This window comes from Hemiscyllium ocellatum, chromosome 15 (genome assembly GCF_020745735.1).
Source record: "Hemiscyllium ocellatum isolate sHemOce1 chromosome 15, sHemOce1.pat.X.cur, whole genome shotgun sequence".
Lineage (NCBI taxonomy): Eukaryota > Metazoa > Chordata > Chondrichthyes > Orectolobiformes > Hemiscylliidae > Hemiscyllium > Hemiscyllium ocellatum.
The window spans coordinates 39,081,909-39,107,937 of record NC_083415.1 but is presented as its reverse complement, the minus strand read 5'-3'; the positions used below and the strand labels follow the sequence as shown (position 1 = coordinate 39,107,937).

The following is a 26,029-nucleotide window of genomic DNA, read 5'->3' as shown; positions in this document are numbered from 1 at the left end:
TGAACGTAGGCCTCCATGATGAAAAGTAATATACCTATTGTGATAAAAAAAACCTTTGAGGTCATGGAATTGCTGCAGTCCTATATATTGAATGCCTAATAAGTAGAATTGCAGCTTATCCCATGCCTGTTTCACTGAGTAAGTGCATACCATGCTACCAATGGGAATTTACATTAAGAATAGAAATTAATTGTATTTTCTGGTATGACTGAAGTGATAATATAGTATTGGATGTTTCTTTTATTAATATAACATATCAACAAATCTTAAGTATATCAGTTACTTTGGAGATTACATCTTGAAACTTCAGTACAATCAATTATATTATCCTAAAAATATTTAGGTGGCTAAACATTCCACAGTTTAGGTTCCAGGACCTAGAAGTTTCTCTTTAAATTACTACTTCTCCATTTTCTTCTCCTTTTTAACCCTCATTAAAATCTACCACTCTGTTCAAGTTCTTAGTCACTACTTCTGAAATCTCTTCCATGGGTTAAAAATCTTGATTGTCTGTGAAGCTCCTTGTGATGTTTTTAGATATTAAAGGAAACTTGTCATTGCCATTGTTGGTAGCAAATTCCTCTTTCTGATATTATATAAGAAAAGTGAACTAATTTAAACAAGGTCACATCTCCACTAAAGTAGTGAAGAGAGAATTTTGGTCTGAGTCTCTTAAGTGTTATAACATCATAATTTAGAATAAATTATACAAAAATTTACCTTGAATGTCTTTGGAAATCAACCTGATCATGCATTATATAAGCTGCAAATATTTGAGGCAAAATTAAACCTACAGCCCATTAACTGCAACTTTTCACTTTACAGATGAATCAAGATGTTGATGAAAAGAGGTTACGCACCCGCTCAAAGGGAATCAGGAGTAAGTATGACCACCTTTCACAGTTTGGCATGTTTTGGTAATCACAGGTAATTAACGCAATGATGCAGTTTTGCAATAATTTGCTGCTAACTTTATTACTGCAAGTTCACTAACCAGCATAGGTGAAATGTAATATTATGTTATTGACCTTACAATGCTTTATAAAACTTGTATTTACTAATTCTGCATTTTCTATCTTGCTTTGTACTGCATAGATATGTCTGTCTATTTCAATGTTACTTTTGTCATAGTTTTGAAACTTTACTGCATAATTAAACTTAAATATCAATTATATCAAACTGAAGTCCTGATTATCACTTTTTTTTTCATCAAATTGCCCAGTACCAGCAGAGCCTGTGGGACAGGATGTAAGGTATGATGTGTTCTTAATATGCTATTGCATTTTATCTATTTACATTCTTTAAGCCTCAGTAAACATTTTTCTGAATACACATGAAGAGTTTTACCAGGCATAAATGGGATAATCATGAAAACCTTATGGTCCTGCTGCTAATCACAATCTAGCATATTTGGCCAGGTTCCACTAGAATTATGTAGGCCATTGCCATCCTGGCTACCCCATCTATCTCCAGGCCATTCAGTTACATTTCCAATCTCTGTCCCAAACCTACATTCCAGCTGGATGAGTTGTTCTCTGGGTTGCCTTATTTTATATTCCCAATCCATGTTTAGTGATGTTTACAACAGCACATGTGCAGTGCCTTTAGCCCAATGACAGCAGGCTAATGAGGTCTGGCCCTCAAATAGTGCCATCAGATGACAGGTTAATTAAGAATTCCACCCACTGCTTTGGGTCAATGTTGTTTGCTCCCAGTATTTATAGGCCATTATACATGAAAGAAAAACACTGGGAAGGAAATCAAAAAAAGGAAACAGTAGAAGTTCAGTTTTCCAAAAACAAGCTTACACGGTTTTATTCCAAGATACTTTAAATCTGATTAGAATATAGTATCGTTGCATGCTGAAAAATGATCTCAAATAGCAATCTGTGTGGATGTAGCAATTTAGCATGGCAAGGGGAGAGAACTCTGACATGAAGGTTACTGTAATCTGGAAAGTATGTTGTGATCTTTTTAAAATAAGTGACTATGATTCCGGTCTCAAAAGTGATCAATTTGCCTTGGAACAATAACTTTTAAAAGTACAATTGTATTAGCCCATTAGAACAATGTTAGAGATAGACCATATGAAATGTCTCCAAGCACCTGAGTCATGGAAGTAAATTGTATCTGTGGGCAGATAATTCAAAACTCCAATTCTAGTGACAATCAAACATTGGCAAAAATGAACCTTGTATCTTTTCTTTAATATTAAGCTCCTAACAATGAGCAATTTTCAAAACTAAAAACAAAAGATTAAAAGAAATTATTTATCGCACATCTTTGAAAATGTATTAATTATTCTATGCTATTATCTGCAGTAATTACTTCCAAATGTTCATTCTTCCTTGCAACAAAAGGGGACATTCACACAATCCATAATTTTATTGTAAAAGTCACGAGTCTTTGCAAAGGTATACTGATATGTAAATGTTTCATGTACTCATCAAAAGTTCACTCACTGGTTTTTCATAAAATCATTAGAATCCTCAGAAGCAAACTTACAATAAATCTATTTTTTAGATTATTGTAAAACGATATCATAGCACACATTCAGGACTGAAAAACACATTTGGCCGACTTTGTACATCATGCTCCAATAGTGTAAGCAAAGAAAGATTGACAAAAAAATGTTGATTTCTTCTGGCCTTGAGCTAGGAATTTATTAAAACACTTCCTAATTTTTGTATCCATCCTCATGATTTTCAGTGATTATGCTTTATATAATTTTAATGACTATTTTAAACAATTTCCCCTCTAATATTTTCATAGAGGTGTCACCTTTTTAAAAATAAATAGGCTAATGCTTCTACCAAACAGTGAATATTATTTCAAATGTTTGAACACAAGTACATGTATTCCATGGCATGGTTTTAATGTTAGTATGGGTACAGTGGGAATTCCCATTTTGTACAAAATCCAAGCATTGCCACCGCAAAGTCAAAAAGAAGAGGATGACCAGGTAATATTGTATTGCATGTTGTAATGTGCAAAAGTGTTGATGTTGTAATCATTTTATTGTTCAGCTGTCCTACTCCAGGATGTAATGGCTCAGGTCATGCTAGTGGAAAATATGCACGGCACAGAAGGTAAATCTATTTTTCCAATGTTAATGACCATAGTCTGAAAATTGCACAATGGGATGCTAGTTTGTCAAAGTCTGATAATAAACACTCAATTTAAAAAGTGGAGATTAGATTCAGACAAATGTTTTTATGTGTTATATCTCATGGTGTAATTTCAGGGTCTGATTTTACTTTCGGTCAAGAGTTAGAAACTCTTTCTTAAACTTGTTTGTTTAAAAAGATTGAAGTGCCTTTCAAGTAACTTTAAAATTCTGCTCTTTTTATTATAAGCTCACAAGGTTGTCCTTTGGCAAGAAAGAGAAAAGTACAGGACTCTGATTCTGATCAACCTTTAACCAAAAGGAAATCCCATCCATTGAAACTTGCTTTGGATGAAGGTTATAATGGAGATAGTGATGGAGTAGTTGAGTTGGAGATAAAGGAGGAGTCAGTTGTGGATGAATCAGAAGAAGCACTTGAAGTTGAAGAAGAAATGGAAGACGAGGAGGAGGATGAAGAAAAAAGTATGGAAGAAATTGAAAGCACTGAATCAGTACCAGGTGCACAATAAATTACCAAGATGCATAGAAATATTCTAATTAATTTTGTGTCAATCATGTAACAATAGAAAATACCTCTAAATCACCATGGGAAATGCCATGAGACCTTGTAGTATTTATAACAGTTTCATATGCACCAGTTGCAATCCAGATCTTCTATTTTGCTAAACTACATTGCCGGTATTTGACAAGCTCTGTGTTTCCACCCTTCCCCCTGCCCATCACTCACAGCGGCATGAACGAGTCCCTCTCATTCTCACTTTTCATCCCACCAACGTCTGCATTCAAAGGATTATTCTCAGCCATTTTAGACAACTCCAGCAGAATACTACCACCAAATACACCTTCCCCTCCCTTCCCTTGTCTGCATTTCATAGGATTCATTCCTTCCGGGACACCCTCATCCATTTCTCGACCACCAACACCACCCCACTTACCACAGCACCTTCCCATGTGATCGCAAAAGTTGTAAAACCTGCCCTACACCTCCTCCCTGCTTACCATCTAAGGGCCTAAACGATCTTTCGAGGTGAATTAGCATTTTACCTGTACCTCCTTCAATCTTGTGTATTTATTCACTGCACCCAGTGTCGCCTACTCTGCTTTGGAGAAACCAAATGTAGACACGGAGACCACTTTCCAGAGCACCTTCACTCCGTATGTAAACATGACCTATGTCATTCTAACACAGCATCCTGCTCACGTGCCCACTTACATATCCTCAGCATGTTGCAACGCTTCAGCGAATCACAGCAAAAACTGGAGGAGCAACATCTCAATTTAAGACTTGGTACTTTACAGTCCTCTAGGGTCAATGCTGAGTTCAACACCTTCATATTGTGAACCCAATCCCATTCCTTCCACTGTTTTTAGCTTTATTTGTTATATTCCCTGTCACCATGTCCTCTCTCCCCTCCCCCACTCCGGTGGAACAGTTTATTCTTACCAGTCTGGCAGTTAGACACACCGTTGTTCTGCCATTCTCACATTCCAATTACTTAATCTGAACTGTTAACATCCTTTCTCCCCCAGAACTCCACCTTTCCCCCACCCAGCTATTGCATAAATGCTGCCCCCTCCACTTCACATCAGCTCTAATGAAGTGTCATCTAGACTTGAAACATTAGCCTGTTTTCTCTCCATTGATGCTAACTGATCCGCTGTGATCTCCAGCATTTTTTGTTTTCAGTACAGATTCTAACACCTGCGGTAATTTGCTCCTAAGCAGTTACTGTTACCTGGAATTGCTTAATTAGAACTCTTTTTCCTGTGGAGTATATGAACAATGGCCAGACTAAACATCATTACATTTTTGCAGTTAGATAATCCAGGCTTCAGATTCTGTCCGGTCTACACACATTGCTATTAACATAATCACCTTCTTGAGTTCTGTCCTGAAGGCAAGTCCAGCTCAAAACACTGTGGTTAGGTCAGAGAAGACTAATCCACGCCAGCCAGAATGGAGTTCCGACCCAACTTTGTTGGTACCAATCTATCAATTGAGCCAACTAGACCTCCCATCCCACCCCACCACCAACCCACAGTCCACAGTTCAGATTGCTGTGTGGACATGCACTTTTACTTGCATATTGTATCTTAGAGTTATCAATGACGATATCTTTACATCTTGTGATTGAATCACTCTCACTTTTACTTTCTGATACTTAACCTATTTAGCCATGTAATGAGGTGACAGCCTAGTGGTGTTATTGCTGGACTGTTAATCCAGAGATCCAGGTAATGTTCTCAGTACCCGTGTTCAAATCCCACCATGGCCGATGATATAAGTTGAAATGATTTTTTTAAAAATCTGACATTAATAGTCTAATGATGACCATTAAATCATTGTAGCTAAAGGTCTTTAGGAAAGGAAATTGCCATCCTGGCCTTGCCTACATGTGAGTCCAGACTGACACCAATGTGGTTGATTCTGAACTGTCCTCAAGGCTATTAGGAATGGGCAAGACGTGCTAGCCTAACCAGCAATCCCTTTATCTCATAAATGAATTTTTAAAAAATGAACGCATTTTCCTTGGCCAAAATCATCTTGTGTATCACTCTGGATTATACTCAAGGATGCTATCATTGTGCCACCATACCTCCACTAGTATAATAAATCAGTGTAAATTACATCTTGCAACTATATGCAAATGTGGTGACATTTTATTGCTAAAATACAACGGTGATTATGAAAATCATTAACTTTTATCCACCATGCAATGCAAAGAAATGCTCCAAAGAATACTGTAATCCTTAAACAAAATTATAAATATGTTCGTTAGATTAATGTAGTAGACTAATGTATTACATTTGGAAAACAGAAAATACAATTGGACATCACACTCAAATGTGCCAAAAATATCAATTTAAAAAGGTATAATTTGATTCTGGTTTCTTCTGACTTAGAACTAAGTTGTACATACATCTGGCAATCTGAAAGCATCATTCTCCCACTTCTAAGTTCTCTAAATATCCCCAAGATTTTCAGTCTATTTAACCATAAAGTGACACATTTAAACGGTTTCATCGCAATAAAAAAATTTAACAAACATTGCATGCTATCTTAAATCACACTCCAGCCATTAATTGGATATCTTGTGACTTCCCACAAGCAATGCCACAGGTGCTCAATTAATATAAGTTTAATTAAATATTTAATAATAAAATTCTGAGATATTTCTCCTGAAAGTACACAGTCATAATGGAAATTAAACATGTTTCATTTTGCTTTGTTGCAGATGGCAGGCATAAAGGATCAGATGATCGGCATCGCTGGGAGGATGGAACCAAGAATGTCAGTACTCGAAAGGACGATTTTGTTAGCTATCAGGAATTAGTTGCGAAGTCACTTCTAAACCTGGGCAAAATAGTAGACGATACCGCAATTCCTGCATTTTCAGATAAAAAACCAAGTAACAGTGAGTCACAACCTACAGAGACTTGCATTTATAGAAAAGACAGCACACATCAGGAGGCAATGGAAGAAGAAAGTGATTCTGGGAAGGAAATTATTGAAAGTGAGACTGTGACTGAAGATTCTGAATGCGAAAAGGAAGTTGACCAAGATCACGATTCAATTGAAGAAAATACAATCGAAAATGTGCTTCCATCTAGTGATGAAAGAAACGAAGAACAATGTAAAGAATTTAAGGACATGACTGGTTCCTCTCACTGCAGCGAGCAGACAATTGTTTTCCAACAAGAGCTTGATGAGGCTGACAAAAAGGATATGGGGGAGAACAAGTCCACTGATGTGCAATACAAGGACAGTGCTGAAGTAATAGTACAGATATCACAAGAGACAGAACAGGAAAGCCATTGTGAAGGACAACCAAAGTCAGAAAGCTCAGCAATAGCAGAGGACAATCTGGATGAATGCACTGATGGGAGTGAGAGTTTACCTCCAAAATCTGCAATCACTGAGGAGTCAGAAATTTATGACATGATGACAAAAGGAAATCTTGGGCTCCTAGAGCAGGCCATTGCTCTGAAAGCTGAGCAGGTGAAGATGAAGAGAGAAGACGTAAACAGAGAGCCCAGTAGGATATCAGGGGAACAGATGAGGCATATCCATTTGGAAGAAAAAACAAATAAGTCTTTGGATTCCATCAGGAAAAACCTTTATAGTAAAGGTAAGTGGCAGGCAATAGCCTGGACAGCAATTACTTGATTATTCTATGTACATGGAATTAATTTTCAGTGCGGTGTACATTGTTATTCCACCACATTGAGCATAACACGTGCTGTACGGTATGCATAAAATAACTGATCACACACTGAGAAAATTACACATGCTCTGCAGCTGTGCTAGTGCTCAAGCCAGAGCTATTAAACACACTGAAGCATTTCTCTAAATTATTCAACCGAATGCAGTTTAAAAACACAAAATATTGTAAAAACAGCAGTTGATTATAGCATTTTGGTATTCTACTTATGTGAAAAGCAAAGAGAATTTACAAGTGGCTTATTGTTTATGCATAACATATTCAGCTGAAAGTCCACAGGATGTCTTATTGGCTAAATGCAGTTTATGGTGCTACATAGACACGGTCAGTCCAATTTCTAATCTTAGTGTGCGTTGATTTTCGGAAGTATCACAATAGAAAGCCAAAGTTGGCTTCTGCAGATGGGAAATAGGAAGGACAAAGAGTTACCAGAGTTTTTGATTCTGCACTCCATCAAGAGTCCTCTAGTTAAAGTCTGAAATCTTAATTTATCTCCAGTTGGTTTGATGGCCAACAATATTTAATATCATTCTAATAAAAGATCCCTTCATTTTAAGATACAAGTAAGTGTTGGAGTCTAACACTAACATGACCTACAATGTTCACTAAGCAAGGTTAACTAAAAAGAAAATAAAAATTAAAGGCCCTGAAATTGAGGCATAATGATACAGTACAAATACCTAATATGTTTTTTTTCTGGAAATTCCTGCCTTTTCTCTTTTATGATGTTATTTTCCAGTATAAAATCAATGGATTGTGGCTTTGTTGAAATAACAGAGAAGATTACATACAAAGGCACTCAGTGTTTATAGGTTCATGTCAGATGCAGTAATTTCAATATCAGAGATTCAATGCATAAAAGATAAGCCATTTGTCACTGTGTGTTAAAACAATAAAATATTGCAAGGGACTTTAATACAATTGGAAGAACATCAGTAACATACCAATGAATAATGCAATGGTCTATTTATTCCATGTGGATTCATTTTTAAGATTTAAATCCTCCCTGAAATGACCATTAAGTAATAATTTGTTGGAGTGAACTATATATTTTTTTAATTTCATGTTGCTGAATAGTGGAATTATAATTCACCTCTTTGGAATAATGGACTTTTACACTCATTATTAACCATAATCAACTGTAACCCATGTAATTTTCCATACTTAATTGAATTACATTTTGCTCAGTGAAGATTGTATGAAACGATTATCATTTAAAATGTATCTTCAAATGTTCGTTAACGTGCAGTTAGTTCAAAGTCTTTATATTTAACTTGAACAAAACTTCAAAAATTCATCAGCAAAAAATGTAGCTATCTTTGAAGATAAGTGACGTGATATCAAGGGCATATTTTTCGATCTCCGGAAGAAAGATAAGTCACAAATCAACTGACTTAAAAACCTGACCTGCAGATATAACACTGCGATCAGCATAAGAAAGCTGAATTCAGACTTCCCCAGCTTTCTGTGCACAGGAAGCCCCACACTTAAGAGTCGCCAGCATTTCTGTTTGTTTGGTTAGCTCCAGTAGTCCCAACAGAACTAGAACTCAGTTGTACAGAAACTTCAAGCATCTCCCCAGAGAAGAGTAATGGTGATTGAAATTGGTAAATCTGAGGCTTTTTAGGGTTGAGAGTTTGGATTAGGTGAGGGTTAGGGCACACAAACAGGCAGGAACAATGGGTTTTGGAGAATAGCCAAAGAGGAAGTAGTGGGGTGCCCCCAATAAGAAAAGGACTCCCCTCAATTGATGTGTCACCCTTCCTTTATACTGTTTTTTTAACTCACCCATGGTAAGTGGCATCACTAGCTGGGCCAGCATTTATTGTCCATCCCTAGTTGCTCTTGAGAAGATGGTGAAGAGCCGCCTTTGTGCACTACTATGATCCATTCAGTGTAGGTACATCCACAATGCTGTGGAGGACAGAGATCCAAAATTTTCTCTCAATGACACTGAAGGAACGGTGATATATTTCCAAGTTAAGATGGTGTGCACCTTGCAAGGGATCTTAAAAGTGGTGGTGTTCTCATGTATCTGCAGCATTTTTCTTCTAAGTTATAGTATTTGAGAGTTTGAAAGGTGCTATCTAAGGAACTTTAGTGAATTTCTGCAGTGCATCTTCACATGGTACACTTGCTGCCACTGAATGTTGGGGATGGAGGGATGAATGTTTGTGGATGTGGTCATGATGTAGAGGTGCTAGTGTTGGACTGGGTTGGACAAAGCTCAAAGCCACACAACACCAGGTTATAGTCTGACAGGTTTATTTGGATCTACTAGCTATCAGAGTGCTGCACCTTCGGGTAGCTACCTGATGAAGGAGCAGCACTCCAAAAGCTAGTACTTTCAAATAAACCTGTTGAATCATAACCTGATGTCATGTGATTTTTAAGTGTGGATGTGGTGAGAATAAAGTAGGCAGCTTTGATCTACGTGGTGTCCAGCTGCTTGAATGTTTTTGGAACTGCAAGTAGTGAGTATTCCATCACACTCCTGACTTGTGCCTTGTAGAAGGTCTATAGGTGTTGGGGAGGCAGGAGGTGAGTTATCTGCTGAAAATGTGCTATCATTCTGACTTGCTTTTGTAGCCACACTATTAAATGATTAGTCCTGTTCAATTTCTGATTGAGAGTAGGAGGAATTCAGTGATGGTTTTGCCATTGAACGTAAAGGGATGATGGTTATATTCTTTCTCATTGGAGATATTCATTACCTGGCACTTGTGTGACATGAATGTCACTTGCCACTTGTCAGTCCAAACCTGGATGTTGTGCAGGTCTTTCTTCATTTGAAATGAACTACTTAGTAACTGAGGAGTCACAACTGGTGCTGAACATTGTACAATCATCAGCAAACAGCTGAAGATGGTTGTACCTCAGACACTTTGCTGAGGAGCTCCTGCAGAGATGTCCTGGAGCTGAGATGATTGACCTCTAACAACCACATCCATCTTCTTTAATTCCAGATATGTTACTCACCAGCAGAGAGTTTTCCCCTGATTCACGTTGACTTCAGTTTTGCTGGGGCACCTAATGTCACGCTAAGTGAAATGCAGCCTTATTCTGGAGCTCAAGTCTTCAAGACTGTTGCTGAATTGTTATCAGGACCCACAGTCTTTGTAGTATCCAGTGCCTGCAGCCAATTTTTGGTTTAAGATCAAGTGAATCAAATTAGCTGAAGACTGTGATGGTTTTTGCCCTGTGGCCCTCCTGCAACTGCACTGAGAGCAGATTGAGGCTATTAATTGACAATAAATTGGGTATTTAATGGTGTCAATAGGGCTAAACGCAGGCACCTACTGGGTGCCTTACCTGCTTGCCTATTGTGAGGTATGGATCACAGTTGGACAAGAACGATATGGGCTAGTCACACAACATATTTTACATATACCGCTGCCAAAAACCACTCCTAGTGGGGAGCTGTAAATAAGAGTTGTTTATAAGATTGAGTAGGACGAGGACAAACATATTCTAATGAATAAACAATAAATGTATTGCTAATGTCAGGAAGTTTTTCATACTAAGAATAGTCAACATATGGAATCAATTTCAAGGTAAAGTGTTGGAGTCAAAACCCTTAGTATCATTTTGCATAATGATGGTAGATTTTTTTCTGAATGGATGAGATTGCTAAATGACCTTAGGCTTGTGAATATACCTTGTTGTCTTCCCCTTCCTTAAATTATTCACTGGTTTAGTTTAATAAATGGAAACTGTACCAGTAGAGTAAATAAATCTTCGTATTTTATCAGTAGCAGTGAGAGTGTATGTGACAGGGAAACAGCTTTTTCTACAGTTCCTTGCAGCTGACACAAACTGTGCTTCATAAGCTTCCAAAATGACCTTAGGCAATAAGCTAATGATAGGGAGTATGCAAAGGAATTCTGATTATTGGTATTTTCTATTCACACTGTCGTGTAGATCCCTCAAGGTCTGAGAAGAGGGAGATCAAGTGCCCTACCCCAGGCTGTGATGGCACTGGTCATGTGACAGGATTGTATCCACACCATCGTAGTCTTTCTGGATGCCCACACAAGGATAAAATACCTCCAGAGAGTGAGTAGCTTTCTTTTTGTAATAGGGACCCTTATTTGAAATGATTTCACAGCATTGCTAGACAGGGTTGATATAAGCAAATGGTTCTCCCGGTTCAGAATTTCGGAGCTCTAGTTAGGCAATCTTGCAGGTTTTCAGCCAAACTCCTGAAATTCACTTCCAGAAGACAAAGTTCTCAGTCAGGAGTGTCAACAGTACATTTATCTTTGTGTTTCATCAAAGTCTTTTGCAGCAATTATATTGTACAAATTATCTTCCCACATTCATTATTCTCTCAAATACTTTAAATGGAACCATGAACCCATTTAAAATAAATGTCTTTACAAAATTTGATATGAATATGCACAATAGTTGTGCACAAACATTGCTAACAGCAATTGACAGGCTCAGCTTAGCAACTTTCTGCTGCTTATGGGTTTGAGGTGACCAAGCTAATTATGATTTATAATTCTGCAATAAAACATAAGTGAAGGTTATTATTTGCCAATCACTTTTAATTCAAAAGCATAATATCAAAAAATTAGTTATGTGAAAGCAGCTTATTTTGTTCAGAAAAAAAGTGATGTCAACTCAGCAAGTATGTATTATGTAGAAGTACATTAAATATGAGACACAGAAAGAGACCATTCATCCCTGCCAGTCCATGTCAGCATTTATGCACCACTCAAACTTCCTACTACCTTTCCTGAAAACTCTATCAGCTATTTCCTTCTTCTTCATACACCAACTGACTTCCCCTGAATGTACCCTATTCATCTGAACTACCCTTTATAGTATATGTGTGATAATAGTGAAATGAGTCAAAGTTTCTGCATAAACGGAACTATTTGATAAAAACCATGAAATAAAATCAATACTTCTGAGTTTACATTGATATAAATGCATTTGTCATAATGCTAGAAACACTTACATTTCGAATGATGCTATCAGTGAGGTACTGTACCTTGATAAATAGAAATAACCCTATTAATAAGTAAGAGAAATTGTTCACTTTGTAGTTGAATTATTGCTTCAGCATTTTAAGATATTGATAATTTAATTTGGCACTCTCAGTGCCTCAGTCATTTGCCTACATTATATAACTTATAACTGAGTCATATAGGCTTGAAGGTTCCATAGTCCCTTACCAATCAATGCTGAGGTAATAGCAACTGAAGTTCAGTACAGTTCACCTCAGCATTCCCAAACAAGGAAGAAAATCATTCAGGCTTCCTGTCCTTCATCACTATTCAGTGACCCCTGTTAGAAAACTGAGTGTGAATAGCATTTGACTACAGAATTATATTCCCCTGTGATTCCTTCCTTCCAAGGTTAGATATCCCGTAACATTTGCATTTAAAGAAAAGCTACTTAACTGATGATTATGATTCGTTCCATAAAATCAAAGTACAACTGCCCAAAAGTAAAATTGCCAAACAACGTGGATTTCACAAGCTTTATCTGAACACCAACACAAAGTCGTGTCACTACGGACCAAAAAAGATAATTTGTGTTTGATACTATGTTTTTCACTTGCTATTCAGTCCTTGCCATGCATGAAAATGTTTTGAAGTGTCCCACGCCAGGCTGCACGGGACAGGGGCATGTCAACAGTAACCGAAATACACACAGGAGGTAGGCATCTTTCCTTAACATAACTGATTTGTTATACTTTGTCATAATTTAAAGGTGAAAGATATGGCAGAACAGTTGCACTTCAGTCTATTGAAATAGATATTAAATCTAGCTAAAATTTCTTCTTGATTTTTTGATTATTTTAAAAATCTGAACTCCTTGTTTCTTTATATAGCCTTAGGTAAAAAATATTTTGTGCCAATTATTTTGGATTTTCAGAGAGAATTGGGTAGTTAAGGAGGCAGGGGTAGCTAGTATTGCATGTTTGTCCTTCGGTACACTGTGCCACACCATCATGGCTGATGTCACAGCAAGACCAACTCTAGGATTTCTACAATATATAGTAGGAAAATCAAGACAGTTACCTAAAAGCAGAGTCTTGTTTCTTATCTGTTCTCTCAATCAGTTAATATATCTGGTTTCTGAATGAAATTAAGATAATGTTAATTTTAGCATAATAGGTTTTAAAAAGGTAGGCAATAAATTGTTTTGTTTGATGAGTCAGTGTCTCAAAATAAGAACTGAAAAGCCCCATGTCCACACACAGTCTGCAGTCTCCATTGCCTTCCTGCCTCTGGGTTAGGGGAGAGGGGGAAAAAAATGAGCTGTTCCTGATGACTGTCCAACACCTCCTAGAAGACATCACATCTGAACCTGATCTTGTCTTCAACTAACACAATACAAGAAGCTGCCTGACCTGCTGTGCTTTTTCAACTCTAATCTCCAGCATCTGCAGTCCCTACTTTCTCCACAACCCCACCATTCACAATGGAGCAGAAACACTGGTCACAAGCCTTGATTGGCCTGGACCTGTTGTGAGCAATAACCTGCATGACAGAAAGTCATGGATTTAATTAACAATAGTTACCAAGTTGAATACTGAATTCAGTTAGCACCAAGATAGTGAAAAGTTAATTTGATCTCAAAATTAAGGAATTTTTTTTTTTCATTTTGCATGAAGTACTTAAAATGAATGGGTCCTCCCTTACATTCAAAAAAAATGACAGATGGTACAAGGTGGTAAAGAATTCATTCGGGGTTATCACAAAATGCAGCCCAAAGTAGCTATAATATAGCTTTCTTTAGTTATTTGGATGCAAAGCTATCCTCAGACTTAAATTGCAGTTTTTCTTTATCACAGCCTTTCTGGATGCCCCATTGCTGCTGCTGAGAAACTGGCAAAATCTCACGAGAAACAGCATAACAGTGAATCTCCCAAGAGCAGCCAAAGTTCTGACAGAGTGTTGAGGTAGGTTTACTATATCAAACAGTCTAAGGCAAATTAGGGAAAACTGCAAAGGTGAGAGCAAATTAGAGGAAACATCTTCTGTGCACCACACCACTATTTACCTAATCAAGAACAAAATGCTAGGTGTCCCATTTACATGTGCGTATCCTGAAATGGCATTGTCTGCACATTATTAAATAATTGTAACATTGATTAATGAAGTATATTTTGTTTTTTTCAATTTTAACATGGAACTTTTGCACAATGTTTGATAAAGCTGATATTTAAAAAGCAATGGAAGCAATATCTTTGAGTATGCAAATATTTATGTATATTGGTATATTACAAATTCACACTCAGCATATATCTCTAGTACAACAGCAGCACTTGTCAGGAATCTGGGCACAGTAATCAGCATATTTTTCAGGATTTATCATCCATTGGAGGACAGTTCTGTAGACCTTCACTGACCTTCACTCTTGAAATGAATTTCCGATATTCATTTCTATTGGGGGATGGTCTGTGCCAAATTCATGAAATATCAGAACAGTAAATGTTACATTCACTCACATGTTTGTGGCTGATTGTTAGTAGCTCGAATAATAAGTGATAAAATATTGATGGAATGTAGCAACCTCGGCAATGGTCCCTGTCAGCATATGAAATAGGAGCAGAAGTAGATCATTTGGCCCCTTGGACCTGCTCCGTCATCCAATAAGGTCATGGCTGATCTGCTTGCATTTCAAATTCCACATTCCTATCTACCCTCAATAACTTTTCACTCTCTTGTCCAACAATAATCTATCCACGTCTGCCTTAAATATATTCAACGATCCCCACTTTCATCGCCTTTTGAAACAGTGTGTTCCAAAGCTGCACAACACTCTGCAAGAAAATTTCTCCTCATCTCTATCCTGGAAATGCGACTGCTAATTTTAAAGCAGCACCCCTTGTTCCACATTTATTGCATGCATGACATTCAGGTGAATTACAACAAGGGCGCTACATTGATAGTACATGTTTAGATAAAAGGTATCTTCAGAGTCATAAAGGGTTTAGGTAGAGCATGTGAAAAGAAACTGTTCCTGTTCATAAAAGCATTGAGAAGCTGAAGACGTAGTTTTAAAGTGTTTTTGCAAAAGAAGCAAACATTTGTCATTAGGGTCTAGAGTACTGCCTGGAAGTGTGGTGGAGGGAGGTTCAGTTGAGGCATTCAAGAGAGCATTTGATGATTATTTAACAAGAAACAATGTCCAGGGCTACACAGGAAAAGGAAGGAGAACAGCACTAAGTCAAAATGCCTAGAGATCTGGAACAAACTCGATGGGCCAAAGGCCTCCTCCTATACTGTAACAATGCTGTGATTAATCTGAATGCGAGTTGACATCCAGAAATTTCCATTGTAGGAGAAACTGTCAGGCATTCTCAGCTTGATTATACAGTTAAACTTTGTTTTGCTTTTATGCAGAAACTAGTATTGTAAAATGAATGGAAATGAAGACAGCTTTGCTCATTCAATATGACATCTTTAAATAAATGAATGCTGTACAGTCTTAGTCATTGCTTTACAATTCACCTAAGAATTCCTTATGTCTTCCAGGCCGATGTGCTTTGTGAAACAGTTGGAGATTCCACACTATAGTTACAGGCCTAACATGCTGCCAGTCACACCTCGAGCTAACCTCGCAAAGGAGTTGGAGAAATACTCCAAGGTTACATTTGATTATGCCAGTTTTGATGCACAGGTTTTTGGGAAACGTGTGATTGCTCCAAAGCTTCAGGCATCTGAAACCTCCCCCAAAACCTTTAAATGTAAGTTTTTTTTATATCAAAGACTGGATAAAAGCTAGAATCTGCTGCCTCTGTCACTTGATGTTAGGAGTGTCAGAATATCACCTTTCAGATTAAGTGCACTGAATCGATTATGTTATTAGCAATTTTAGCATGAAAATCCCCCTAATGAAATAGAAAACTGTTCTTAAGTGCTGACACAAATATTATCTTAACTATTTGCATTTATGATTATTTCCAATTGTATCTCAAACTGAGGCAAATACATTGCATTATACCTGAAAAGATTAAGTCTGTTCAGAATCTAAATCTGCTACAGTCAGCTGTACCCTTGATATGATCCACATCATTTCATGAACAATGGTATTACTGAAATAATTTGAAGTGGAATCTTGCTAACCTATTCAAAATTATATATGTTCCTGCACAGCTAAACCATTTCCAAAGGCCTCCTCACCTAGTCACAGTTTGTCTACTAACTATGTTAAAAGCTCATCCTCATCTGGTGGATATGACTATGCTCATGATGCTGAAGCTGCACATATGGCTGCAACGGCTATCCTCAATCTATCTACACGTTGCTGGGAAATGCCAGAAAATCTAAGCACTAAGCATCAGGATCATCCCTCAAAGGTAAGTTATTGTGTTCTGTTAACTATAAAACTGGATAGAATGTTGAGGAAATATTGGACAAGGCATGTATAATTCAGAAGCTGGTACGGCTTTAGATTTGTCAGCAACAGGCAAAGCCAGCTATTAAAATTAACAAAGTAAGTGGATTGCTGCCTTCGGCTCATGTGTTTTAACAGTGTTCTATATACAGAAATATTTTAAGACATGCCTGTCACAGTTGACACCGATGCAAATTTTTTTTGTCACAAGATGAGAAAGAAAGTACTCAAAGGAAAGGCTATCGTGTAATGCTAGTTTCCTCTGAGGTGAGGAAAAGCCAAGTCTTTACACACAGTCATTTTACTGTCCTGCAATTGACCTCAGCCTGCAGTAAGTCAGGTCATTGTGCTTTGGTGATGTTACAATTACAAATCGATTTACACCCAGCTCCATTATCCAGCAGAATAATTCAGGAAGTAAAATGAGAACTTCCAATTGGATCAGAAACCCTAGGTGGAATCTTTCAGGGCCTGAACAAGGTGGACTTCAGCGAAAAAATGTGGCAGAGTCACATGTGAAATCCAGCAGTGCCTAGCTTGGCATTGGGAACAATTCGTTGCCTCCCTTAACTATAATCCAGGCCTCAACATGAGACTCTTTCTGGGAAGTGGCGAGTTGCTTCTTAAGGGGGATTATTGCTTGTTAAACTTATTAAACAGCATGTATGTAGCTTTCTAATCACCCACCACAAGCAAACTAGATGATGTGAATTCTTGGCATGGAAGTCAGAGCAGATACCTGATGACTGCAGTTCACCATGAACTGTGAATACCCTTCAAGTTGGTCATTACATATCAGCATCTAAGGGAGCAAGCCATGTGCACCACCCACAAGCACACCTGATCCAAGGACATGAGCAACACAGTGGCACAGTGTTATAGTACTGCTGTCTCACAGAACCAGTTCGATTCCACACTCAGGTGACTGTCTGTGCAGAGCTTGCACATTCTGTTCATAAAAGTATAGGTTTCGTCCCACAGTGCAAAAGTGTGCAGGTTAGGGAGATTGACCATGCTAAGTGGCCCAGTAGTGTCCAGGAATGTGCAGGCTGGGTGAGTTAGCCTTGGTAAATGTGGAGTTATGGGGATAGAGTGGTTCTGGAGGGTCCACAGCTAGCCATAGGCTACCCATGACCAGATGCCACCTGGCACAGCCATTGCAAGGAAAGGTCAGCTGGAGAATGCGTCAAATCCCCACTCCCCTGTTACCATATCCTTGGCCATGAGGACCAATAGCTGAAACAGTGTTCGTGTGTCCAGTAGACCTTGGGATATTAGACCCAGCTCTCCAAGCGCTGTTGCCAAGTTGGCCTTGGAGTGAGCCAATTGATTGCATGCTTGAGGCAAGTGGGTCGCCATGGTAGTTGCAGCTTCTGGTCAGTCAGGGCCACTGCATCCCACATCCCTGTCTGCCACTCCTGCCTTCCTCCCCACTTGTGTGGACAAAGTCCCTGATAGCTGACCCCACAGGGTGCTCTCCTACCTGGGGCTGAGCAGGTACCAGGTCTCTGGCAGTCCTCACAATACAGGTGGCTTGGGCAGTTTCTTCCTCAGCCACCTGTAAAGCTGCTGAAATGAGGTGCTCACCAACTTGTGCTTCCATACTTTCTAAATGTGACATTTCTGCTGAGTCTGCATTCACAAGGAGTGCAGGAGGCAACTTTGCCAGTGTTTCATGTGAGTCTTCTGAACATTCTTCCTCAGAAGTCAAGGATGTGGCTTCTGTCAAGCAGGCCAGTTTTCCACAGGGTTCGTAGACATCTCTGCAAGACATGGGAGAGAAGGCTTCATGGCCAATGGTTAGAAGTGGTGTGCAATGAATTGTCCTGACAAGAGGAATTAGAGTGGAATGATGCATGGTACCTACTCGGTTGGCAGTTTTTGGATATCGTGACATCCCTACAGGAAAGGTCATGGTCTTCTTTTGCGATGAACAGGATTCTACCCTTGTACTGAGTGAGGAGCTTGATATCAGTCATCTCTCGACCTGTCATAGAATCACACAACATGGAAACTGGCCATTTGGTTAAACTAGTTCCCAAGCCAATCAAGTTCCCAAATTAAACTAGTCCCTCATGCCTGCATTAGTTCACATATCCATCCAAACCTTTCCTAATCCTGGCTCTTTCCACCCTGATGTGGGTTGCTTTTCCCTGAAATGAGAGAAAGGGGATTGAGTACGATGAAAGATGGTGGCCCAGCCGTTGGTGCTGATGTAAATGAAGGAAAGGTGATGAAGTGTTCCAAGCCAGTGGGTAGGCAATGCAGAGGCCACACAAGGTAAGTGGTGTGGGAGGTTTGTGGAGAGTGAAGACAACTAAGGGAACATGTTGCATGCAATAGTGAGAGTGACAGAGTCTTGGTAGGAGGTGGGTGCAATAGCAGAGATAGAATGAGTGTTAATAGGAGAGGGAGAGTGTGGCCCTTACCCTGGTAGCAGTAATGAAGACCAGTGATCTGCTTGCAACATTGCTGACTGTTCCTCCAGACCATTGAAACTGCACTGACCCAAGTAGAGACTCAGAAGTGGTTGCCTATGTCTCATGGTGTGCCTCTTATGCTAGGATGGGGATGGCATGCTTTGAACCACCCTGATCACCATGTCCTCCAGGTCCCTCTTAGAGAACTGTGGCACCACCTTTCTCTTCTCCAGCATGTTCAGAATGAGTCTCCATCACCAAGCGGGGCAGCTTCAGAATACCAGTGCTCATTCAAGTTCATAGTCGCTTTTTCCATTTAGCACAAGCACAGGGACACCGGTTTATCAATGGCTATCCGGTGAGTGGTGAGTTGTTCTGGAACACCAAGTGGTAAGATAGGGCTAGAATTAGGTGAGAGGTATGGCTGGGTTGGGAGTTAATGATGCGAATTTGGTCAGATAAGCTGAGAGATCTCATGAAGACTTGTGTTGAGAAACCCTCCATGAGACTCAATGAAACTGACAGCCAAAAAAACCATAACATTCAGCTCCATATTTCAGACTCTGATTGGGCTAAAATAATACCATTACCTTCTTTAGATTTTTCTGAGGAATCGTGTAAAGGAGGATATTTCAGATGTGGCTCAGCTAGGTAATTTGTCAGAGAGAGTGGTGCAGGAAATCCATATAGAAGTCATATTCCCTTTTTGTGACACCAGGTGCCATAACCTGGTAATTAAAGACTATGAGTATCTCAGAGTTACAACCTAGAAGGAAAGTGTTAGATAGGTGTGTCGGATGGCAAAAGAGACAAAGTGGATAAGGTAGGGATGTAAGAGGTGAGATATGTGGATAAGAGGGAAGGGTAGACAATGGATAGGTTGAATAAGGTGGCAAGTTGGAATAGGGACGGGTTGGGGGGTGTGGGGTGGAGGTGGTGAGGTAGTCAGGGAACCAGAGATAATCCAGGAGATCAGATACAAGTCAAGAATTCAAGTATTTAGTCCGGACGTCAGCGAGTCAGTTTGAGCGATTGTGGAATCAGTTATCTAGTTAATCAGAAGTTAACAATGATTTTTCTGTCTCACCTTTCCTGCAAGTCCAGTAAGTAAATGGAAACTGTCCAAGGTGTCAGATTGTAACTCAGAGTTGGGGCAATTTTGAAGGGGTCTCGGGGAGCAGGGGAATTGCCCTTCTGAAGATCACATTTCTTGGCAATTGCCATTGTACATTGGGACTTCAAAGTGACCCTATAATGCATCTCCAGGGTACATCATATCTCTGAAAATCTAGAGATCGGAAGTCCTAATTACGTCACTCTATTGAATGGTATATTCAAGAAATTATAATGAGCAACAATTTGGAGAGATTCATTCTTAATATCAAGTTGTTAACCATGCTTACTAAAGTAACAAAAGATATATTAGATTCTCAAAAATAACTTTTTTCATAACATTTTTGTTCAATTATTTTGTAGAATATGGATATTGAAGTAGATGAAAATGGAACTCTGGATCTCAGCATGAATAAAAACCGTAAAAGGGAAAATGTATTTTCTGCAATAAGCGCAAATGTCAGGTCAGCAGATTTATCATCCTCCTATCTTCATGGAAGCAACAGCACATGTAGCAGCGTCATGGGTTCACCGCAGTCCAGTCAGACGTCCAAACAGGATGAATATGATGGTCCTATTGACTACACAAAGCCAAGCAGACAAAGGGAAGAAGAGTCTGAAGAAGTGAGTTCTGGGCAGGATCAAGTTTGATTGACAATTAATAGGAAATATGCTATTTGCTTTAAAGTCAGTGGCATCCAACAACAAAAATTGAACTAAAAGTACACCATTCATCTCATGAACAAACTCAGTCATCTGATAAAAGCAGCATAGTAACTCATTAATTAGTTCAAATTAATTTAATGTCAATCAGTTATTCCAGTGATGAAATTTCACTGATTTCACCAATTTCCCCTTTTCTCCCCATTCTCCTGCATTTGGCTCATTAAGGAAACCAAATTGACTCAAGATCCAATTCGTCCTCCCTGCCTGATGAGTCAGCTCAAATTAAGAATTTTCGGGTAAAAAATTTCGGGTAAAAGCTCTCCTGATGAAGGGCTTATGCCCGAAACGTCGAATTTCCTATTCCTTGCATGCTGCCTGACCTGCTGTGCTTTAACCAGCAACACATTTTCAACTCAAATTAAGAATTGTCTACATAGGATATTTTGATTATTGCTATTCTAGAACTTAGTGCAAATGTATGTAAATGTCTTGTAAAATTAGATCATCTCAGAAATACCTGATCTACGTACAAATATGAGGCTTACTACACATAAACAATAGCTATGTGAATTTCAGCTATCTCCAATCCTGGAATTAATTGTGACTGTCAGAAGGGAGGTGTAGAATATGGAACACAGGAAGTAAACAGGTGTCTTTAAGCAACTGTTTCCTTACCTTTCATTGAAAACACCTGCCAAGTATGAAGATCTTATTTTATATTTAGACCTAGACCACAGTGGGTAAATCAGACCCAAGAGACTCTGTAAAAGCTGGATAGAAGGTGTTTTATGATGGTATTTAGATTGTTTGTTGATCTACCCTTAAACATCAAATCATGACACTTCTCAACATACAGTATATGTGAACAAAACATAATGCCAAATAAACCATTACTAATTTTTATTAGGGCTACATACAATGTACTTGCACCATAAGAACTGCAGGGGTTCAAGAAGATAGCTCATCACCATCTCAAGGGCAATTAAGAATGGGCAATAAATAGAAACTTTGAAAATAGCAATAGCAGTAGGCCATTTGATCTATCGAATCTGCTCTCTAATTTCTATGATCATAGTCGATCCTCCATCTCAATGCTATATTTCCACCCTCTCCCCACACCCTTAGACAACTTTAATGTCTAGAAATTGATCTGTTTATTGCATAAACATATTCAATGACTTGGCCTCCACAACCTCATGTGGTAGACAGTTCCACAGATTCATTACCCTTTGAGTGAAGAGATTTCTCCTATTTTTAGTCTTAAATGATCTAACCATATTCTGAGACCATAGCCACTTTTTCTGGGGTAAGTAGTCATCTAAAACATCATCCCTGCATCTAGACTGTCCAGCCCTGTCAGAATTTAAAAGCTTCATTAAGATCTCCTCTCATTCTTCTAAATTCCAGTGAATATAAATCTATTCAACCTTACTGTTTACAAGCAATATCCACATTCTATGAACCAACAAAATGTAGGGAGCATAACACATTGAATACTGCAGCCTTCATCAGAGTAATATACTGGCACCAAAGTTTAGGTTACTTTCAAATTTATACAAAGCTGTCTGTGAGCATGCTAACATAAAATACTTCACCTAAACCCACTTCACTACCCTACCCCTGCCACCCTCTTTGCCTACAGCTCCCCCACACCCATCCCCAATCCTGAAGAAGGGTTACGCCCGAAACATCGATTCTCCACCTCCTGATTCTGGCTGGCTTGCTGTGTTCTTCCAGCGTCCTGCCTAACTACTTAACATAAAAGTGTCAGTATAACTCTACAGTCAGCATAACTCTACAGTCAGAACTCAACCACATCAAATAAAGACTGTCCCCAGCAACTTGACTCTTAAAAAGATATTTGCAAATTTAACATCTAAAAATTGCTAATATCTGGATCCTTATTTGTAAAATACATTTTAACATATTATCTATTTGTGTTATTTCATTTCTTGGAATAAAATATTGTAAAATACAATACATAGTGTGAACATTCCGATCTACATGTTCAGAGTATTAAGATCTACCAGTCAGAGTGCAGAGCCGTATTTCAAGTTACATTGTGGTTGGAATTAAACAGCAAGTATTCTATGACTGCACCCTAGATGTCACCAACTGTGGGACAGTGATGTGATGTGTGATTTAAAAACGAAACCAATAGAATTACCAATACCTCCAAACCAAGTGCTGTTTGAATTTGGTGTTCTGCTCCTTAAACAGACTGTTTCATATTTAAACCAAAGACAGAAAGAGCTATTTAGAAGACATGTTACAATCCAGAAATGGTTTGGCATCAATTGAAAATAGGAGGTTGGATACCCAATTTCCATTCTATCATAAAGTTATGATGTACACTTCAGATTCAGAATTTAATGGATTATGATTTCTGACAAGTGGCAGGCAACTTGTGATTTCGAGAGGTTAGGAATTAATAAAGTACTTTGAAAATAATTATATTCTCTGATCCTAGATGGAACCTGCCACATCTTCATTTCCTTCATCAGAAGCAGGAGATCTGGAAGTGATGGATGAAAGTATAGAAGATAAAAAGTACCCAGGAGAGGTCACAAGTTCAAGCCTCAAACTAAAATTTTCATGCAAGGATGCCAAGAAAGAATTAATAACGTAAATAACCTCGCTGCCTGAAAGCTTTGTTACCAGTAGATAGCTAATAAACAAGAAGGATTGGCATGCCTGAAATGTTATGTTCTGTTTCTCGTTATACCACAGTGATAAAGTACCTGCTTTCAAAGCAGATTGTTACTGTTCTAAGACCTGAAACTGCTTGCTATTTCAGCATACCTGTCAGTGAGATTGAATTTCTACGTTCTTATTGTGTCACTAATGATACATAGATGTGTTATCATGGGGAAATTGAGATGGGCAGCTCACAGTACAGTAAACACCTTTCACCAAATCACTCAGACAGCAGATTATCCTCCCTTTCAAGTCGCTAGTGACAAACAGCTCTTACAATAAAAGAAAAATGCAAAGAAAAAATACATTTTGTATCTACGAAACATTTTAGGAAAGAAAAGCATTATTATCATTTTGAAGTAGTTAATTTTGGTTAAGATCTGAAGGCCCTTACAGATGAGGCTTTGTTTTTTGTTTTATTCACTTGTGGGACGTAGATGTCACTGGCTGACCAGCATTTTTATTGTCCAACCCTAGTTGCTTTTGATTTACTTTTGTTTTTATTTAGTTTTGTTCAGACTCATTTCTTTCATATAGCTTCTACCAGTAAAATGAACTGCACTAGTCTTAACTGTCATGTTGCTTCAATTTTCTCTCAGTTGCCCAACCCCTGGATGTGATGGCAGTGGTCACATAACTGGAAATTATGCTTCGCATCGTAGGTATGTTGGTGATTTTTTGTTCATGAAATCACCATTCAGTTATTTGCAACACAGTAAAAGATTGGTAAATGACTTATTTGGTGTTTAAGAATATATTTTATTGAATTTTGTTGTTTCTTCTGTGCAGTCTTTCTGGTTGTCCTTTAGCAGATAAAAGTTTAAGAAACCTCATGGCTGCCCACTCTTCAGAACTCAGGTATGTTTAGTTTTTATAACACTTGCATGTTCAGCCACATATTGTTATTATCTTTAATTTCTTACAGCCATTTGACACTTGATTCATTTTCTCATTTAACTTAATTAGGACTTTTTTTTTGCAGAAACACATTATGACCATATTTGTTGCAATTGAATTTGCTTAGATGCAAGTTTAAAAAAGAGGAATTTTCCATAGGTTTGTTGTGAAAACAAACCTCTTATACAAAAAAGAACATGATCTATTAAAATTCAAGTGTATTTTACATTTTTAACTTTTATCTTTCTTAAGTTTAAAACTTATCTTTTGTCTATAAATTGCATTTTTGTTGAATCAGGCTCCTTTTTAAAAAAACTACTGAATTGTTAAATGTCTGCTTCTATAATATTTGCATTTCTTTTCTACCAGGAAAGAAAATTGCATTTTACCCAGTCAATAAATCTTTGTGAATTGAACCTCAGTCAGTGCTGTTATAGCTATTCTTATGTGATTTAACTTAAAAGGAACTCTTTTGTCCATCCTCTCTAATTGCATGTAAAAGGATCCTACTGAATATGCTAAAGTCAGTTTCATTTCATTTCAAGGTGCCCAACTCCTGGTTGCGATGGGTCTGGTCATGTGACAGGGAACTATACTTCTCACAGAAGGTGAGGCCTATAACATTGATCAGCTAAAGATTTCAATAGCAGATGGGTTGCCTCTCATGGACAGAAATGCTGATGTAGTTCATTGGTTTTTAAAACCAGAGTCTGTAAACTCTGTGAGATGCTCAAGTGGATCCCATCAGGTCCACAAAGTCATCAGATTTCTGTCCATCATACCGTCATCCTGTTCAGCAACATAGCTTCTCAAGAGTTCTAAATTCTACGTTTTTATGTATTTGTTGTTCAATAAGAAAAATAATTTCTACAGAGAGTACTAGTTTCCGTGAGTTAGCTGACACTTCCTGCAATTAGGGAAGGGGGTTGCTAAGTAAGTGCTTATACTTCCCCAAATCGAAACATTTGGAAACCACTGCATAACTATCTTACTGTGTTACGTACAGAACTTGAAACATTCTTTGCTGATCTATTCCAAGAATACATCAAGAAGTAGAACTAAACTTTCAAATCTTTTCAGAATTAATAAGGTCTGAGGTTTCTGGGTGATGATTTCCTTACAATTTTGGGTCAGCTTTTCTTTTTATACTGCATGCTTCTAAACTGTTCAAATACAGGACAGTTTACTTGTCTTGCTGCTCTTGAATTTATTATTTGTTTTTTAATTAATGATAGGGCATTTAAAGAGTTTGCTACTAAATATCTCCTCTTGTCAAACTAGGAATGAAAAATTAAACAGAATGACCAGCTACCCTGAAAGGCCTTATGCTGTGACTATGGTGTGGAAATTGCTGTTAGCAATAATAGCACATTAACACTTAATGTCATTATATGCTTATTATTTCAATGGAGATAGCCTGTTTAATTTAAATGGGTTAATACATCCTCTAAAAATGCTGATACAGAAATGTTATACAAACTAGGGCTAATTTTAATTTGGCCTAGTTGGCCTTAAAAGAACCAATA

At 38.1% G+C, this 26,029-nt stretch overlaps 1 protein-coding gene across 1 annotated transcript in view; it reads left to right on the top strand.

The window, feature by feature from the left end:
• The first annotated feature begins 825 nt into the window (after nt 1-825).
• Nucleotides 826-26,029, top strand: part of myt1b (myelin transcription factor 1b) — a 66,540-nt gene continuing 41,336 nt past the window's right edge. The window contains exons 1-15 of the mRNA XM_060835917.1: nt 826-880; nt 1,223-1,253; nt 3,027-3,089; nt 3,357-3,625; nt 6,364-7,257; nt 11,272-11,406; nt 12,930-13,020; nt 14,162-14,269; nt 15,849-16,060; nt 16,470-16,672; nt 20,607-20,867; nt 23,380-23,534; nt 24,206-24,268; nt 24,396-24,464; nt 25,049-25,111. Coding sequence (XP_060691900.1) covers nt 826-880; nt 1,223-1,253; nt 3,027-3,089; nt 3,357-3,625; nt 6,364-7,257; nt 11,272-11,406; nt 12,930-13,020; nt 14,162-14,269; nt 15,849-16,060; nt 16,470-16,672; nt 20,607-20,867; nt 23,380-23,534; nt 24,206-24,268; nt 24,396-24,464; nt 25,049-25,111 — 2,672 coding nt within the window. The remainder of the gene's footprint in view (nt 881-1,222; nt 1,254-3,026; nt 3,090-3,356; nt 3,626-6,363; nt 7,258-11,271; nt 11,407-12,929; nt 13,021-14,161; nt 14,270-15,848; nt 16,061-16,469; nt 16,673-20,606; nt 20,868-23,379; nt 23,535-24,205; nt 24,269-24,395; nt 24,465-25,048; nt 25,112-26,029) is intronic.